The sequence below is a fragment of the Tasmannia lanceolata genome, unplaced genomic scaffold, assembly GCF_043159265.1.
Source record: "Tasmannia lanceolata isolate RefF3 unplaced genomic scaffold, GAP_Taslan_0.1 ptg000018l, whole genome shotgun sequence".
NCBI lineage: Eukaryota > Viridiplantae > Streptophyta > Magnoliopsida > Canellales > Winteraceae > Tasmannia > Tasmannia lanceolata.
In genome coordinates this window covers 10,922,706-10,940,912 of record NW_027518695.1, presented here as the reverse complement: position 1 = coordinate 10,940,912, position 18,207 = coordinate 10,922,706, and the positions used below count along the sequence as shown (strand labels likewise).

Here is an 18,207-nt window from a genome sequence, read left to right as displayed (position 1 = left end):
CGGCTGTTCATGCTATTAGGGGGCGAATGTGTACGACAGAGGGGGTGAAAATATTATCTCCCTTAATCAAAACTTGCAACCAAATATTACTAGCAGATGACGTGACACCCCATAATCTGTAAACACCTAGTAAACCACAGAATTGTGCAACCAAGCAGACACTTACAATTCCTACCCACTTGGCCTGATTCTTTCATTCAAACATATGAATGGCAGAGAATGTAGAAGTTGTGAAGCAAAGCAGAGTCTAAGGAATCATAATTCTGCCCGGTTCTCCGATTCCATTCCAGTTTCATGAGGGACAAAAAATGCAGAATCTGCAAAGGAAAGCGTGATCACTTCAGCAGTTCTTAAGGAATCATAATTTTTTTTTTTATACGTAAGCTGGGATCGAACCCCCAACCACAGGGTGAAAGAACAGTCTTTACTAACTGAGCTAGAGGCTTAACCGCAAAGGAATCATAATCATGTTATGCATGACTATGTTCGAGAATAAGGGAATGATAGTAGTTGCAACACACGCTCTTGGTGGAAACTAGGTTCCAACTCTGGTCGGTGGGTCATGTTTTTACGAACCTCCCCTACCCAAGGAAATTCTCTGGCGTCAAATTTTTTACGAGAAAACCTGTGATTTATAAATACAACCCTACACAATAAAATTTCTCGAGTTGGGTTTGAAATTTTCACGCCAAGAATCTCTAAATGAAGTCATCTGAGTACATAAAACTACTTATTTACATAACAAACGGTATGATTACCTCATTGACAACAATTATATAAACTCGCACGGGGTGACAAAGAAAAACCGGCAAATGGAAAACTAGACAAAAATGGAAAACAATGAATGCAATCATCAAAATAGAGTTGTGTTGATAATATTTCTTTAAATATCTATTATTATAGTAGTTAACACAAAATTCATGTCCACTTTAAATAATCATTAAAATTTCAACGTTTTAGAGAGTAAATAGGAAACAATCCAATATTGATTTTAACGTGATAAATCATAGGAGATTTGTTACTGATTTTAAGGTGAGAGAAGAGTCCAATTACCAAACTAAACCCTAACGAAGTTGCCTGATCTAATCAAACTTCTATATACAGAGATATACCCGTGGAGGAAAAGAGTAGTATGATTTAATTTTCTTTTTTTTCTAGAGAAGATCCATTCATAAAGAAGATACAATGATTAGAAATCAGTGATAATGAAGTCATGTTCCTAGGAAGCATGAGAAGCAATATAAATCAGAGATGGTAGAGTGTTGTATCAGACATGTTGAGAATTCAAATAGAATCCCAACATATACCAAAATTGAAGAGTAAATCTAATCAGAAACAGTAAAATCAAGTAATCATAGTGTGGGTCCCTTTGATTTTGCCAGTAGGATCTCTGTAAAAACATATCACAATATGAACTAAAATATCAACAAAAAAAGACATAGAATAATTAATGTATACAAAAAATATGGAATCAGAAGCCATCTACACATTTAATTAAGCAAATAATACCTGCATAGCACACCTGAGTAATTTTCCTGTTACTGCTACTAAAAGAAAAGAAAATACAAACCTCCCCAAACTGGATTTTTAAGAAAGAAAAAAGAAGAGCAAACAAGGACACAAGCATACTATATCATTCTGCAGACACATTACCAAACTGCCATGGATTAAACTCAATGGATTTAAGATCGACCTCTTCGATGCAGTCCGAGTCAGAGCTTTCGATTGAAGCTCGATGCTCGCCATATTTACTATTGTATTGATACACTTCCAAATCACCCCAAGGTGTTGGAGTAACTTCACCAGAAATGCTAAACCATCTTGGGGTAAATTGTTGGTTTTTGGCTTCTCTATTTCTCCTTTCAGCTCTCTGTCTCTCCTCCAAACTGAAATCACCATGTGGTTATGTTAAAACAGACTAATTTATAAACACGGACATAGGAATAGAACAGACGAAAGCTTTTGGGATTCTATTAGGAACAGGCAAGCAATAAAAATAATAACAGAGGAGTGCGGTCCAAGAATCTAAAAGTTTTGATTTGTTTATTACGTTGCTGGACTTCAGTTTATGTAAATTCCGGTTATTTGGAGTTCTACCATTCTAACTCTAAACAAGATCCAGCTAGTTCGAGTTACTAGCTAGTGCAATTTAATTATGATTCACCACATCTTGAAAACGAAAAATGCAACACCTGCTCTTTTCGGCACCAGCTTTGGATAGATCTCCTTTCTCAAGAGCATATCGATCAGGCCGCAAACGGGAATCTGATGCTAATAGCTTTCTGGGCGCTGTGTCAAAGCTGTTTATTTTATGCGCAAAATGAGTGTATTGAAATTTGTCATTTTCTGGTGCCGCAGCAACTTTCCAGACCTGGCATAGATAAGAAAAGCCAATGAGCATAATTCATGAATGGTAGCAATTAGCAATAGCTAATACACCAGCGCAACTTAAAAGTACCCAACTGAGTACAACAGAAATCTCCATGAATCACTGCACTGCCAAATTAGTAATAAATCTCATGTGTGTTCGTACAGCACCATTCCACACATCGCTCGGCGCCTAAAGCGCACTATGCTCCGCTTCAATAAATGAGAGTTCTCGGGAACCAGTGAACCACGCGAGCTGGTTAGATGCATGGGTAGAACAGCTTCGGGAATAGACAAGTCATAAATGAGTGAAAATTGGGTGAAAAGTCTATGAAGTTTAGCTTCATTTAATTGGGAAGGATGAACACATCCAGCAGTCAAACTCAGATTTCGCCATATTTAAATCGACCCTCTCTGAAGATGATTATAACAAACTAAGAAAAGAAAGCTACTAACGAAGAAAATGTCTTTACAGTATATTACTCAATGGAGAAAAAAATATCCAAATGAAATCATAAGAAATCTCTCTCTCTCTCTCTCTCTCTCTCTCTCTCTCTCTCTCTCTCTCTCTCTCTCTCTCTCTCTCTCTCTCTGTTTTTTGAATGATGGGGAATTATACTAATGAAAAACGGGGATCAACTAACCCCCACGGCCTAGCTGGTCACTACAATGGGGAAAGCAAAAGAAAAACGAATATGCACACATTTATGTACATAAATGTTGGCTTATGGGGGCCACCCGTCCTCCTTGGGGGGCTGGCTTATGGGGGACCAGAACTCCCGCGGGCTCACGGGACTTGACAACCCGAGCTCGGTCGCAGCCATGAGGTGTGCAGAACCTTATGCACATCCCTCTCTGAGTAGGGGCTCTGCACTACCGTTGATACTTGATAGCAGTACAGACTGCATTGGTTTTGGGAAAGTGGGTTGCGCTAACAATCCTATAAGTGGCATTAGGGGCAGAGCGATGTCCCAATTTCGAGACTCCTCGAGGCAGAGTTTTTTTTCTTTTCTTCTTTTTTTTTTTTTGTGGGTGGGTTGGGGTTTGTTAATTGTTGGCTTATGGAGCCAGCTGTCCTCCTTGGAGAGAGCTAGTTAATGGGGGCTAGAACCCCTAGCGGGCTCAGGGGGCTTGACAGCCTGACCTGGGGCGCGCCCCCATGAGGTGTGCAACACCTTATGCTCATCCCTGACTTAGTAGGACGCTCTGCGCTGCCATTGATAGTAGTGCAGGGTGAGTGGTCAGCCTAGACTTTAAGAGAATTAGTTGTGCCTCTCCCATCACCAATTGGTTTTGGGAAAGTGGGTTGCTCTAACAATCCTACACAGGTCATGATTAAGTGACAAAATTATTGATGGTTCAAAATCCAAATTTCGCAAAGAATATTTCCATGCTTCAGATACAATAATCTGATATGTCATGCTTCATTCAGGGCTCCTATTCAATAGTTATTGCATAAAAGAAAAGATTAATGTGTTTATGGCAAGTTCACTGTTCTAACCAGTTGAAGCAGCTACGCCTGAGCAAGTGTATCACTGTTCATGTAGAGTAATTACCGCTGAAAATTATTAAAGAGGTTCATATAAAAGTCCCCGTAGTCCAATAACATTCCAAGAAAACAAAATCCATATATTCTGATTCTGGTACCATAAGTAGGTAAGCGGACAGAGTTTTTTGAACATCCATGATGAAGTTCTATGAAGTTTACGAAAGTTCAAAAAATAATTAAAGGGAACCAAATTTCTAGGAAATTTACCTCTTTCATTTCAGTGCCTGAAAGGGGCTCCCCTTCCAAGTCACATGGTTGATAACTCATTGACTTGTTCCATTTCCCAGTCATCAATATTTTAGGTTCCTCTGCTGCATTATATACATATCCATCCACTTCATATCGGCCAGCCCTACAATCGATGACAATTTATAATGAGAGAACATGTGTGCACTATATAAAGTGCAATAATAAGGGAAAACATTAGAAAAAAGAACTTCACAACAACTTCATAATAAAATCAAAGCCAACAATTTGTCAATGCTTTCAACTATTGTTCCCCGTCCCCAGGAGTCCATGGGTGACAATAACAAAGTATGTCAAAAAACATGTTGGCGTATCACTTATGGGAATACTTTCTTTTTACCATCCCAGCAACACCCATGCTCGGTGCATGACTTCTATCCACCGCATTAGCAAACTTGAGAGGAATTTCAGATTTTTAAATTCCTGGAAATCCTAAGTGTGAAAGAAAGGAGCATACCCTAACCAACCACATGGCTGAAAATATAGCACAACTTTGTCACCAGTAGTCAAGTTTGTCATGACCATCTCCCCTGGTGAATCAACCCACGTCCTTCCAAATATAAGGTTGTTAACTTTTGTGGGAGGGGGCACCAAGTCTAAGACTACACCGTCTTTCTTAAAGGTCACGCGTGTCCTGCACAAAAGATAAAACAACTACATAAACTACTTTAATTCAACGACTGAGCAAACAACTGGAACTGAAGGGAATCTCGGGAATGTAGTAATCCTTCCAGTAAGCAACCAGAAAAGCATCCCGTACCAAAATTATGTGTTATGTTCCAGTCACTCCAGTCATTCCGGATTATTCTGGCAAGTTAACTCAGTCTTGAATTTTATTTTATTTTTTCTACATTTTCCAGCCATGTTTAAAGAAAAGAAAGATGCCACAAGGGGTGTTCTTATTTCCCAATCGAATAGAGGTTATAAACTTAAAATCCACCTCATTTGAATTTTTTTCTAGAATAGTAAAAAGTGGTTCTTCATGTGGATTATGTGGATGCATGGTTTTAAGAATATACCGAAACCGACATGAAATGACCGAAATGCTTCTGTTTCCATCCCCACCGAAATCCAAACCGAAACGACCAAAATCGCAAGTGTAATAGTGGTATATTATATCAGTATGCATTACCTAATTATATTTATATGAATTGCATGAGAAATATGGTGCATGAGTATAAATATTTATAGGAATTACATGTGAAATTTCATATGTACTAAATTATCAGGCATGCATGACTGTGCATGTCACTAGGTGTTCGATGTTTTTAAACCATTATAGATGGTTGTCTTGCTTATGCAATGGTTTCCAAGTGTGTATTTGTGGTTATTATAATATTTCTTTAAGTCTTGACTTTAAATTCTATCATTCGCATATGTTTTCATATGTTTCTGTGATTTTACAGGATTTCTAGCAAATTTTCCAACCAAAACCGAAATTTAAAACCTTGTGTGGATGCCACAAAGTTTATATAGATTCATTCCACATGGAAGATTACTTGATGGGGATGGACAGTAGGTCTAGTCAAATGTATGGTTCCATGTTGCTCTAGATTTTCCTAGTGTTCTTTTAAAGTTTTAACCTTTTAAACCTTTTGACATGCCATTCCAGAAAATGGAAGAAATCAATAACTATGGTGTGCGATGAAGATGTAGACATGAAAGGTTAAACCTCACCTTCCAACAGGATAGACATCCAATGAATTTCCTAAAAATTTGGTCTTTAACTTGGATGTCACATCATAAGTAAAATGATCATTTTCAGCATGCCCGGCACTCATTGGAGGGTGGTGACTCACCTGAAATTAAAGTGGGATAAATGGGAATGTTGTGAAGTGGCACTTACATAATTGATTGTCAGAGAAACCAACCACAACAAATAATTACCATGAGGTTTAACATGCATAGACGAAAAAGGAGGAATAATTTGGTAAGGCATTACATCACTGTAACGTTACACAGTTGGCCCCACCTTCGGTTTGTCTAAGCCACAAATCTGATGGATCCTATGTTGGATCTCAAGTAGCCCAAAAATTCACTAATCGAACAATCATATCGTCCAACTAAATGTATTTCCTTCTCATTGCATGTTTATCACAAAACAATGCATAGGCCACTATCCACATTCAACAGCCAAAAATACATATTATTGGGAAGTGGGATTGTCCGATTAGTGTTACTTTTGGGCCAATGAAGAGCCAGTATAGCGCTATCAGGTGGACAGGGTGTTGCGCACTATGTAATAGTAGGAGTGTCATATTGTAATACAATGAGGTTAAGCCCTACTGAAGCAAGCTTCTATTAAAAGAAAAGATCAGGACCTTTCTTTTTTGAGCTGTGACATACAAGTGAAAATAGCAGCAGCCAAAAAGACAAGAAAAGAAAATAGAAACAAATAAATGGTTCCCAACAAATCACCTGCTCCGCGATGAATGTAATACCACCATGATTAACCATTTCATAAGTCTCTCCAAGGATGGGATTGAAAGGCTTCCAGGTTCGTTGATAAGCATAGTAGACAGATATTGCCCATGATGCTGCAACCCATAACCAAGAATCCCATTACATTGATTACATTTGCATATTGCTCATAAACATCAAATAATAGAAGAGACACTTACAAGCATAGACCAGCCGCATGTAAGGATCCTCGCATTCATCTGCCAGATCTAACAGGTGGCAATACTCCATTAGCTGCGATAAGCAACATGCAATTTGTTGCGTTAATCGCATTATATCCCACAAACATAACAAAAGAAAAAATGGTTTAAAAGTAGAAATAATACAAACCTCTGCCATCTTCTGAATCATTGTCATTGGCTCAAAAATGAGGACAGGAAGTGTCACCATCGATGTAACATCGGACCCTATATACTTTTGCATCATCTTCCAATAACTATCTCGCTCCTGCATGAAAACAAGAGAAGTTCAAACCAGAAGACGTATAAAAAAAATTAAAAAAAATGAATTGGTTAAGAGGCAAAAGCAAAGTGAGTCAAGTGTTGAATAAAACATTATCAAAGATGGTTATGGAGATTTGGGGAGGAACCTTTACAGTTGTGGGTTACAGTGATTGAGAGCAAATACGGGGCAGAACCGGGTCATTGGCGATCAAAGGATTTACTTAGGAGACCCGGGGAGACGGTTTGGCGTGATATTTTGCGCATAAAATATCGTTTTCATCAGAGTATTCGGTTTAGTCTATTTTGGAGACAGAATTAGTTTATGAAATGATATTTGGTGCTCTCATTCTTCATTAAAGAATATGTCTCCAGGTTTGTTTGCAGTTGCTTCTCAGAAGGACATCATCGTGATTGACTGTAAAAGAAGAAAAAAGAAGGGGGAGAACCTCTTGCTTCCATCTTCCTCTCTGAGCTTCCTCCTCCGCATCTTCGGTGCCTCCTTCTGGGTTTATAACTTCAAGACCTTCGTAACCAATCAACCTGAAGAGGGTAAAGAGAAATATACAAGCATAAAATATTCTGGTTAAAGAGCATTAACAATGATATATCGAGATTGGACCATACAATGGAATACACTGAACTCAGGCAGTGATATACAGGCTAAGAGCCAAATATTTTCCTTGAATGACACAAGACAGAAAGTTCAGCCTGCTAGGGCTGATCATGACCAACAAACTGGGAAAAAAAAACATTATGTGTCTGCATAAACAAGTTCACATAGAAGACCTAAACCGAGAACCATGAACACTGGATTAACTAATCTGCCAAAATAAGAAATTATTCCACAGAGGATAAAGAAATAGAGAATTAGCAACAAATTTCTCCGTTAGATTGTATCATTCAGAACTCAACCGGGCCAACTGGCAGAGACTGGACAACCGCGGCAAAATCTTATGCATGGAAAATTGATTTTAAATGTCTACAAATTCCCAAGATTTGTAAACCTGAATCAAACTACACATTACAAATAGCAGGAAATAAAATATGGCATGCCCCACCCAATTATAGGACAAGCAAACTTCAAGCTTGTCTAGGCTACGAGAAAAGTTTATACTTGGCTGACGTAATGGCAGATAACTCGATTAAACATGTGAGACTATAGTAAATGTCCAGTAGATCTTTCCATGTAAAAGGAATGACCTAAAACAAGATCCTAATTCCATCGAGCGGGTATAGTTCCATCTGCAACTGAACTATTAATCCTGATCCAGAAAGGGTGGGGGAAGAAGAAGGTCACTACTTTCACAAGAAGTGGCATAATTTTCACTAATCTATTTTCTTTAAATGAATGTCAAAAATAGAAAAGTTTAAAAGGATACAACGGTCGATCGGAACCCATGAATGCTAGTTAATGGGAGAAATGGGCAATACAACCGGACGACAACCAAATCACATAATATTTTTTTATTATGAGTGATGTTTGGGGCTGCTCAAAAATCACATATATAATAGTCTTATAAGATCACCACGTCCAGATGACCAAAATCCCTATGAACATTGCTAAACACTATGCCATGTTAACTTACTCAAACCCAAGAATGGATAATTTATTCATTCGAGTTGGTAAGAGTGAATTCCTAATGTCACTATGTAATCTTATAGATTTAGCACCATGACCGCTTCATATGATTTATATTTGAATCACCAATATCAGATGAAAAGATGGATTAAAAAAACACAAGATGTAGAACATTTAAGAAGCTAAAAATTCCCTAGCCTTCTTTACCCTTTTATCCACTAAAATTGGACACTTTCAACCCAATCATCATAAACTTTTTCTGCATTCAGGACCTAAAATTCATATTTTTCTACACAACTTCCATTAAAAAAAATGCCATTAAAAAAAAAACCATTTCTACCCAGATTTCTCCATTTGAAAAAGGTGTGGTTTCAACAATCTCGAGAGAAAAAACACAGATTCCTAAAGTTGGCCAAAGAAGGATTATGTTTTATGAGGAAAGTTGGGCATAAAAAAAAAGTTTAGCTCCAGAATGACAACTAAATTCGAGGTAAACGAAAAACAATCACACAAATCAATAGTAAAAAAAAAAAAAAAACATTTTTCCATCGAAGACAATTATCTGCACAGGATAATTACAAAATAAAAAAAAATAAAGACCTAAGATTAACAGAAAATGAGTTTTATGTAACTAAGATGCATAAAGCTACAATCATATGGTAAAAAAAAAAAAAAAAAAAAAGCCCAAAAACTAGGGTTCAAGCCACAAAATCAGCAAACAAACAGGATCCATATCCGGACTCAATAAAGATCAATCCGAAAAAAATGAAAAGAAAAGAGAAAAAAAAAAATTGAGCAGAGAGAAATTATGGTATACCCGTTGACAGATTTGTGCATAGCGTTGCTAAAATTAGACAAGCTCGATGCAATCGAGGAGAAAAAACCCCCGCCTTGTTTCTGATCATTCGATGCCATTTCAAAACCCTAAATTTGAATCCTCTTTTAGAAGCGAAAGCTTCGAAAACAATCAGTGATCTGAAATTTTTCCGATTAGAAAGCGCCGAAAAATCGATCCTTTTGATTGGAAATTCGGTACAGAGAAATAGAGGGGAGTGAGGAAAAAGGGGGAAAATCGAAAAAGGGATTAGGGTGAATTTATAATTAGTGTTTGAAAAGACTGATATGCCCTTGGCTTTTGAATAATGGTCGATGCAGTCCCCTTGTCGGCTACTGGTATCATAATAACCCTTGTTGGATGCACATGCGATGGCTACCGATTGCACCCTGCCAGTTGTGTATCGCGTTGGCCTTGTTAGACACGATGTGGAATAAAGAAGAACGACAGGTGTTTGTTTCAGTTATCACGTGACAAGTGATAATCACTTGTGACCAAAGCTTCACACCTGCATTGCACGAATTTGTTTTGCCATCGTTAGAAACCCTAGTTCTTCTAGAAACGACTTGCACTATTTTGACAAAAATGTCCTCTTCTTTTCTTTTTTTCTCGAGGAAAGCTTGTTGAAAATTGAACTATCCAAAGGCTTCAAAATGACACTATTTTGTCATTTCTCGTCTGCTAATATCCTCTGAAATCCCTTTAAATGCTACACGACAAACAAGTAGAGCGCTTGTTTATCGAAATACCTTGGCGCAGATATCATCTCTCGATGAAAAGGATCAAAATACCTTCTTCGTCTTCTTCATTAATTTATATTGATTTTACATCTCCACTACTGGCGGCGACCATGTTGGCGGTGACTATAGCTACAACTCGAAACAAGAGAAAGGGGTGGAAGAGAAAGTAAAAGAAGAGGAAGAATAATAAGAGGAAAAAGAAGAAAAGAGGAGATAGAAGAAGGAAAACAAAAAAATCGACGCCGGAAAAAATAAAGAAAGACGAAGAAGAAGAAAAATGAAGATTTAGGATTGTGTTGGTGAGATTTGGCTTCAACCAGGTTATTTTCAAAATTAGCCCAATCAAACCCAAATTAAACTAGTCGAACCCAAATCTCAATTATTCTTTTTTCTCCTTTTTTTTTTCTTTCATTTTTTTCAGTATCTTCTATTTTTTCCTGCGTCGATTCTTCTTTTTCATCTTCTTTCTCGTATTTTTCATTTTTCGGTCTCTTCCTTTTTCCCGACGTCAATTCTTTTTCCCCTTTTCCCATGTATTTCCTTCTTCTTTTTCTCTGTCTTTTTTCTTCCTTTTCATCTTCCTCCTCTTTCGAGTTGCTGGCGGTGGTGAAGATGAAAACTCTGAGAAAATTACAGAAGAATGCATTTTGGTCTTTTTCATCATGATGTTAGGCGGACATAAAATCGAAACAAAAGTGGTTCACATGTCATTTTCCTAACCCAAAAACTAGGGGTGTAGTTATTCTCACAACCAATAAACTCTTTCTTCTCAGAACATGAACCTTTGGTGGGTCCTGTGGTATTGTTTATCTACAAATTAGAGGTTAGGCTAGAAACATCGTGGCCAAACAATTGAATGGTTTGGATCTTCGAACAAGGTGGGCTTTGGTCTCTTCTCCCGGGAACGTTAAAAGACACGTGCAATTCCACGTGCGGGATACAATAAATACCCTCTCTCTCTCTCTCTCTTAAGTTGACCTCGTTCAGATGTAGAAGCTGAGCAATTTTCGTCTCTTTTTATACGAGATTTCTTTTAACAATCCCTGTCTTCACTCCTTTTTTATTCTTTCTTCTGTTTTCATGACTGTTCCAAAACCCTAAAAGAATGCTATCTTCTTGGCGATTTCAGCTGGTAATGGAGGAAGAAACTACCAATTGATCTAATTGAGTGCGTCAGACAAATCAGGTTCATCGATTTTGCAGATATAATTCGCCATGAAGGAAGGGAAATCAGTTAAATTCAATCTCCAAAACCAGAAGCAACATCAAAACGGCCATATTTCTCTTTTCATACTGGCAAAATTGTTAGATCCCGAGGCTTCTTGGGACAAGGTACTGATTTCGCTTTGGATTGTTATATATGCTTTGAAATTAGGTATTCTGCCATTTGACCTGGATTTTAGGATCTCTGAATGATTGGTTTTTCTACAGTATTTGAAAATCTTTTGAAAGGATGAACAGAAACTATGCTGTTTTAATGCTTCCATTCCAGCTTGGTTTGTGGAATTTGGGGAAAATCAGTTTTTATTTTATTTTATTTGGGGTATAATTTCGTTGAAGATTATCGTGCTGAATTTAAAATTCGTTATTGCACTTGCAAATTATTCAGCTCTGATTTCTTTTTCTGTAGGATCAATTAGGAGATGTTTTGCATTGGATTCGGCAAGTTGTTGCCCTCATATGTGGATTGTTGTGGGGTGCAATTCCTTTGGTTGGGGCCATATGGATTGTAGTGTAAGTGCAAATTCTCAGTGCTTCTTTATTTGTAGCATTTATTGCATATGGCTATTTTGAGTAGACTTTTCACATCTTCTTCTTTCATGGCCTCAATTTTTCCTTGCATAAGATAGTACACAAAAGGCAAAACTACTCCCCATGCATATTGAATGGTGGCAACTGACATGGATGGCAATTGATTGTTAGTAACATCAGATGTTCTTTAGCTATTTTGAGTAATAAGTGATGTTTCTTATATCAATTATTACTACATCAGTTGTAGCCCTTAGCTTGAGTTGTTAATTGTTACTAGACGTGCATCAAGTTCTTTTATAGCATTCCGATTCATCAAATGTTCTTTTTTTTTCACACTATGGAGCACAATAAAAATATTAAGCTTTAGAAGTGCATTATTCACCTTAACTGCTAAGTAAAAAAAGCGTCATGGGAGAAGTCCATCTCAATATGGGGTGGGTAAAAGCCCATGTTGCTTCTTTTGTGCCCTGTAGTTTGATATGAGTGTTTTTTTTTTTTTTTTTTGCAGTCCCTCTCCACCAGCAACCAGATAAAAATGAAAAATATGTAAAAAAAGGGCATGAAGAAAGATGTAAAATAAAAATGAAAAATATGATAGGTGAAGAATAAAATGCAAGTCAATGTAAACTAAAAATGAAAATTATGAAAGAAGAAGAATAAAATGCAAGTCATAAAAATTCTTTGGGCGGCTAAAATACCCTTATACATGAAAGTTTAGTTGTTTTCATATTTGCAGATTCGATAAAAAGGATCCAAATGTGTGCCCTAGGAAGAAAAGTTTAGGATAACTTTTTCTAAAAATACAAAGTATACCCTGAGTTTATCCTTTCTTCTCATCATGGGATTTTATGAGTAAACTTGACTTGTGGCATGGGTGGGTCCTCGAAGCTGATCTCTTCCATTAAAACTTCTTTAAATAGCATTGTTCTTCTGTTGAAGGTTGGTGAAGGTTGAAAATACTTCAATGAGGTCAGGGCTCCATTACAAGAAAAAAAGGTCTTGAAACTAGGAATCTTACAGTATGGCACTTGTGATTGTTCAATTCCCTTGGAGGAAGAAAATCATTAAAATAGTAGAAATTACCTCCTCATGAAAGATAAACCCAAAAGGGATTTATAAACTCAATATACTTTCCTAAAAATATCAATTAAAATTTGAACCAAATACGACCTATCCATGGAATATAAACCTAAAAGGGGAACCTGATTTACGTTCGTAAAAAGCACCATGAAACAAATAAATTAGAGTTTGAATCATCAAATTTCAAAATCGTCACCACTCAATCAAATTTCAAAATCGTCACCACTCAAATTTCAAAATCGTCACCACTCAATCAAGAAAAGATAATCTAACTTAATTCCACCATAGTTAATTGATCAAGGAAATATTTCCATGGTCCCAAATTGTATAATTTTGTAGTTTTGAAGAAATTTGTGTTGCTGCTAGCATTGTTTCATTTGTGCAATTTTCACTATTTAAAATAATGTTGATATTGCCCTTAACCATTCACGATCGCTTTCCATATCTTCAAAATGATCCCTGGTTGGATTCCCATCACAACTCAATCATCTTCTTAAAGGATTCCCATCACGGCCCCATCTCGAGGCTTTTAAAAAGAATTTCTTTTGAAACAGATAACAGTTTCATTAAAATAAAGGACAACTCTACAATATAAAATCATCACACAGAGGTTGCTCAATGACAAGATCTAATCTATTTACACCACTATGTTAGTGTTTCACCTATTGTTATTGTTTATTGGATCATCTGTTGGATAAATGAATTGGCTTTTCACGTTTAATTAAAGTAGTAACCAAAAAAATTTGACAGACTGGCAGCCAATATGCTCACTAATATAGTACAAACCTATTAAATCACATTAAAATTACGAAATCGTAGTTTTTAGTTAAAGTAAATGTTCCAACAATTGTTAAAACTTAAAAGTAAAAGTAAACAAAAAATGTGGTCAGCATATTGCATATTGCTATATTAAAAAAAAAACATATTGCATATTGCTCTACTTTTGGGATCATGAGAATTTATATTACCCGATTCACAGGTGTATTGCCAATAAGTCTGTACCTGCCACCAATATATATTGTTTTGGCTTACGGCCGATACACTTGCTGATACCGATCTTTTGAACCTTGTTCAGAACACCCAAAGTTATAGCATATGAAGTTATCTCCATAGGGTCTTTCCTTATCTCCAAAGAGACCTTTAGGCCACCCCACAAATAGATGCACCAATGAACCTAGAAACACCCTATGAATACCTAGACATTGAACGTAGTCAACCAAATTTATGCATTACTTTTCGTGGGTTAATTCATGATCTATTGATTTCTCTTTCCTACAAAGAACACACATCCCTAGCAAACAAACAATTTTAAGCATCTTGTGAGTGTTATGTTTGCCTTCCACTGCAGTCCAACACGACAATTTGATGCGAGGTCGTAACACTGCTCCACAAATGACAGCAATCAGGAAAGATGGGACCATCAAGCGCCACAATTCACAAGAGAGGAGCAGAAATACTTGACTGAGAACTGAGAGGCATCCTTAGGGTTGTCTATCCAAATCTTTTATCACACTTGATAACGAACTTGCAAAGCAGCATGTAATGGAATATTGAGATTCCATACACACTTCTATAATCAAATTGGAGTTCGACTGGCTATCCTTTTTCATTGGAGTTCTCTGAGAACAATATATCATCTTAAAGAAAAGTCTTATTGTCTATGATTTGGCCGACACTTCGAATTTATTACCGACACACGTATCGTGTCATGTCCGACACGACACCCGTGTCCACACGTGTCGACACTCCTTTAGACACTTTTAGATGTACTGCTGGAAGTGTTAGCAACTTTATATGTATGTGTGTGTATGAGTGTGACACTATTTCTAGTTTTTTAGGGGTTTCCATGTCAGGTACCTCGTATCCATGTCGAAACTCGGCACACGAATCCGTGTCCACGAATCATAAGTATATGTACTTTCTATTTTAGCCGTGTCCCCGTTTCTAAACTTTGGGAGTTTGCCGTGTCTGACACCCCGTGTCCGTGTCGAGACGCGACACTCGTGTCTGTGTTCACAAATCATAGCTTATTGTGAATAACCGCATGTTGTAGTTTTCACATGGTGAATCAGCCACATGTTTTGTTTTTTGTTTTTTTTGGAATGGTAACCACATGTGGTCTATAAATCAGTATTAGAATGGCATTTCCCGTATACAAAATGACACTGAACTTGAGAACCCCATCAGCATTTTTACTCTTGTTAAACAAAGGCAGCAGACCGCTCAATTATGCTCAACTCTTCTGGTGCATTGCTTTATAGTTCTGGAGTGGCTTGAGCACATCTCTTATCTGCTTATCTCCTTCTGAGGTTACGAATCAAAGCCTTCCACATGCTCTCTATCTGGATCAATATTTTGAAATACTAGCGCATTCAGTGAAACTCAAGATAGAATGCAAATGAGATTGTAGATGGGTTTGGCTAGGGATTTTGTCAGTTAGGATGTTCTTGTTGTGTGTGATTGGCTTCCTCCGTTGCAATGCTTGGGATGACCATACTTTTCTAATCTGTTTCTTTCATTTTCTGATGTCCCGGTGAGGGAGAGGCCCTACACTCCCTCGTCTCCATTTTCTCCCTCTTAATAATATTTGTGTTATCTTTCAAAGAAACAAAAGAGGGATGAGAAGTGAAGCGATATTTTTGTCCGTTGTTCATTGGTAAGGAAGATTTGGTGGTTCTTTTGTTGGTTTTCCCTTGCACTTCTGCCAGGCTATTGGAAGGATAGAACTGATATCACATTGGAGAGAGAGGTCGCTTTTTTTGGAAGGTGACCACTTTTGCATTTGCGTTAATCGTATGGAACAAAGGGACCAGTGGATCTTTATGAGAAGCAAGTAACAACTTCCAAGATATTGTGGGAATTGAAAGGTTTAATTATAAAGTCAGCAATTGAAGACGAGGAGTTGTGGAGCCATATTTACTCCATTGTTCTTTGCCAAGAAAGATGTGTTGGGTCTGAGGTGGTTTAGCATTGTGTGTTTTCCTTCGAACTTCTGCCAGGCTATTGGAAGGATGTAACTGCTATCAACTTAGGGAGAAAGGTCGCTTTCTTTGAATGTTGACTGCGTCTGCAGTTGGATGGATCATATGGCAAAGGGATTGATGGATCTATAAATTGAAGGCTTTAATTCTGAAGCGGGCTATAAAACTCAATTCTTGTCAAGGAATTGGGATTGAGATTTTAGTGAGTAGATCCTTCAAAGACGAGAAAGCTGCAAATGGATACCCTGCCACACCATGTCATAAAGCAAAACTTTGATGTTTATCATTCGTCAATCCAGGGTTGGTGGGGATGGGTGATGTTTTTGTGATGGGGAGGATGTCTTGGCCTATTTCTAGACCCATTGGCGTAATGGATTATAATGAAACGGAGGCCCTCACTCTTCTAAACTGGGTTCCAAATCTTCATTCATCAAGTGGATACCCCTGCCACACCACATCATTAGGCTAAACTTTGATGTTTCATCGTTGGGCAATCCCATGCAAGAAGGGATGGGTGCTCTTTTTGGTGATAAAGGGGAGGTTGTCTTGGCCTTTTCTTGACCCAATGCCATTTTGGATTCTGATGAAAGGGATGCCCACACTCTTCTAACTGGACTCCAAGTCTTCATTGAGCATATTGACCGAGAGTTGGGTGTCAAGGGGATTCGTGATTGTCATTGTGTCGTCTAAGAGACTCAACCTGGACCCGAGGCATCTGGCTCACATTGTATTGGGGATTAGGGATGTGTATTGGGCAGTCGTCCACATCCTTCATGAGGCAAATAAATTCACTGACGCATTAGCTTAAAGGCGTTTTCAGTTAGATAGTCTTATGTGTTTTAATCTCTACCCCCTTTGTAATTTGTGTACCTCTTTCTTTGTTTTAGAGAAAAAGAAAAAAGAAAACAAATAAAATAAAGATGGATCATCTCATCATATTGTTTTTTTCATATCTCCTGATTGGATAAGATATGAGCCTAAGATGGGGGCTAAGCAGGCACAATAGAATTGCTACTAAAAGAGTGCAATAGGAAACAAAATTGATTTCATTGACTTGGCGATTGCAAAAAAATCTGTTTTTTACCCTTCTGCTAATTTGAAACCCTTTTGTTATTATCAAACCATTTGATGCAAACTCTTGGATAATCTTTACAATCTTTCTAATGATACAAGAAATTATTGCCTAAATGGTTCATAAAATCTAATTATCCTATGATTTCCAGATTCCTAGCGATTTCATCCGGGATTATTTATGGGTATTATGCTATCATACTGAAGGTCGATGAAGAAGAGTTCGGCGGTCATGGGGCACTTCTTCAAGAGGGACTCTTTGCTTCCTTAACCCTCTTTCTGGTACTTCTAAATACTCCTTTTGTTATTTTTTTCTTAATTAAGAGGCTTGAGCACTTGTGTAGATCATTACACAATTGTCAGGTATATTGTCAGGTGTAGCTATATTATGCATTATCTATCAGCCCCTGTTCATTATGCTTCAAGTCTGAGATAGTACCCTGCTCGAAGAATACCTGTGTATATTTTGGGCAATGACTACTCATACTAATGCCAGTTTAATGACAAAAAATCTGTTTTGTGGGTGTGCAGCTTGCCTGGATTCTAGTATACAGCTTGGCACATTTCTAATTGGCTAGCATCATGACTTCCAAACCGGGTTTTTTTCTTTCTTTCTATTTTCCTAGTTGAGGAACAATTGTATGATTTATTTGGTTGGGTGAGCCCCTAGTGCCTTAAAACAAGTGCAAAAGCTACAGGTAAGAGTAATTTGTTGTTGTTGCCATTTTTCTTCATCCATTTTTCATTTTAGAAGAGTCTGGTGAAATCTGTTCTTTCCGAGTCTTGATATCATATTGTCCCCATATGAAATGAGATGTGTTCCGCTGTTACCTCCAACGGAGACAAACCATAAATTGCATGATGCATGGAACTGTGAAACTGGTTCTCTTATCCTTTTGTCTTCTTGAACTGTTTTTTTTTTTTTTTTTGGGTCCATTTGACTGCACCAAAAATTGGGAAAACCAGAGTAAAAGTATGTTTTTTCCATTTATGGGCTGTAAATTTTTTAAATGCAAGGAATCCTGTAGGGGGGTGGTAGTTCAGCCAACTTCTCCTATTCTGGCTATTTATTTCATCGTTAGGCTTCTTCTTGCTATTTGGATC

General features: G+C 37.4%; 2 protein-coding genes across 2 annotated transcripts; one reads left to right on the top strand and one right to left on the bottom strand.

Moving 5' to 3' along the window:
• Window positions 1-1,423: 1,423 nt before the first annotated feature.
• LOC143851755 (oxysterol-binding protein-related protein 3A-like) lies at window positions 1,424-9,725 on the bottom strand. The gene is made up of 10 exons (XM_077361242.1): window positions 9,462-9,725; window positions 7,512-7,605; window positions 6,953-7,069; window positions 6,784-6,856; window positions 6,581-6,699; window positions 5,840-5,961; window positions 4,620-4,796; window positions 4,124-4,268; window positions 2,193-2,371; window positions 1,424-1,886 (listed from the first exon to the last, which is right to left on the bottom strand). Exons 1-10 carry the CDS (start codon window positions 9,557-9,559, stop codon window positions 1,634-1,636), a joined length of 1,377 nt encoding a protein of 458 aa, XP_077217357.1. The 5' UTR covers window positions 9,560-9,725; the 3' UTR covers window positions 1,424-1,633.
• A 1,459-nt stretch (window positions 9,726-11,184) lies between these two features.
• On the top strand, window positions 11,185-17,994 carry LOC143851756 (uncharacterized). Its single transcript, XM_077361243.1, has 4 exons — window positions 11,185-11,551; window positions 11,850-11,953; window positions 17,256-17,385; window positions 17,635-17,994. Exons 1-4 carry the CDS (start codon window positions 11,435-11,437, stop codon window positions 17,671-17,673), a joined length of 390 nt encoding a protein of 129 aa, XP_077217358.1. The 5' UTR covers window positions 11,185-11,434; the 3' UTR covers window positions 17,674-17,994.
• The last annotated feature ends 213 nt before the right edge of the window (window positions 17,995-18,207 follow it).

Excerpts from the sequence above, each read along its gene's own strand:
- LOC143851755 (XM_077361242.1), bottom strand. The coding sequence starts at position 9,559 with ATGGCATCGAATGATCAGAAACAAGGCGGGGGTTTTTTCTCCTCGATT. Across the intron at positions 7,070-7,511 it reads GAGGAAGATGGAAGCAAGAG|GAGCGAGATAGTTATTGGAA; the intron begins GTTCTCCCCCTT and ends GTTTTCATGCAG. Across the intron at positions 5,962-6,580 it reads TTACATTCATCGCGGAGCAG|GTGAGTCACCACCCTCCAAT; the intron begins GTGATTTGTTGG and ends CTTTAATTTCAG.
- LOC143851756 (XM_077361243.1), top strand. The coding sequence starts at position 11,435 with ATGAAGGAAGGGAAATCAGTTAAATTCAATCTCCAAAACCAGAAGCAA. Across the intron at positions 11,954-17,255 it reads GGGGCCATATGGATTGTAGT|ATTCCTAGCGATTTCATCCG; the intron begins GTAAGTGCAAAT and ends TATGATTTCCAG. Across the intron at positions 17,386-17,634 it reads CTTCCTTAACCCTCTTTCTG|CTTGCCTGGATTCTAGTATA; the intron begins GTACTTCTAAAT and ends GTGGGTGTGCAG.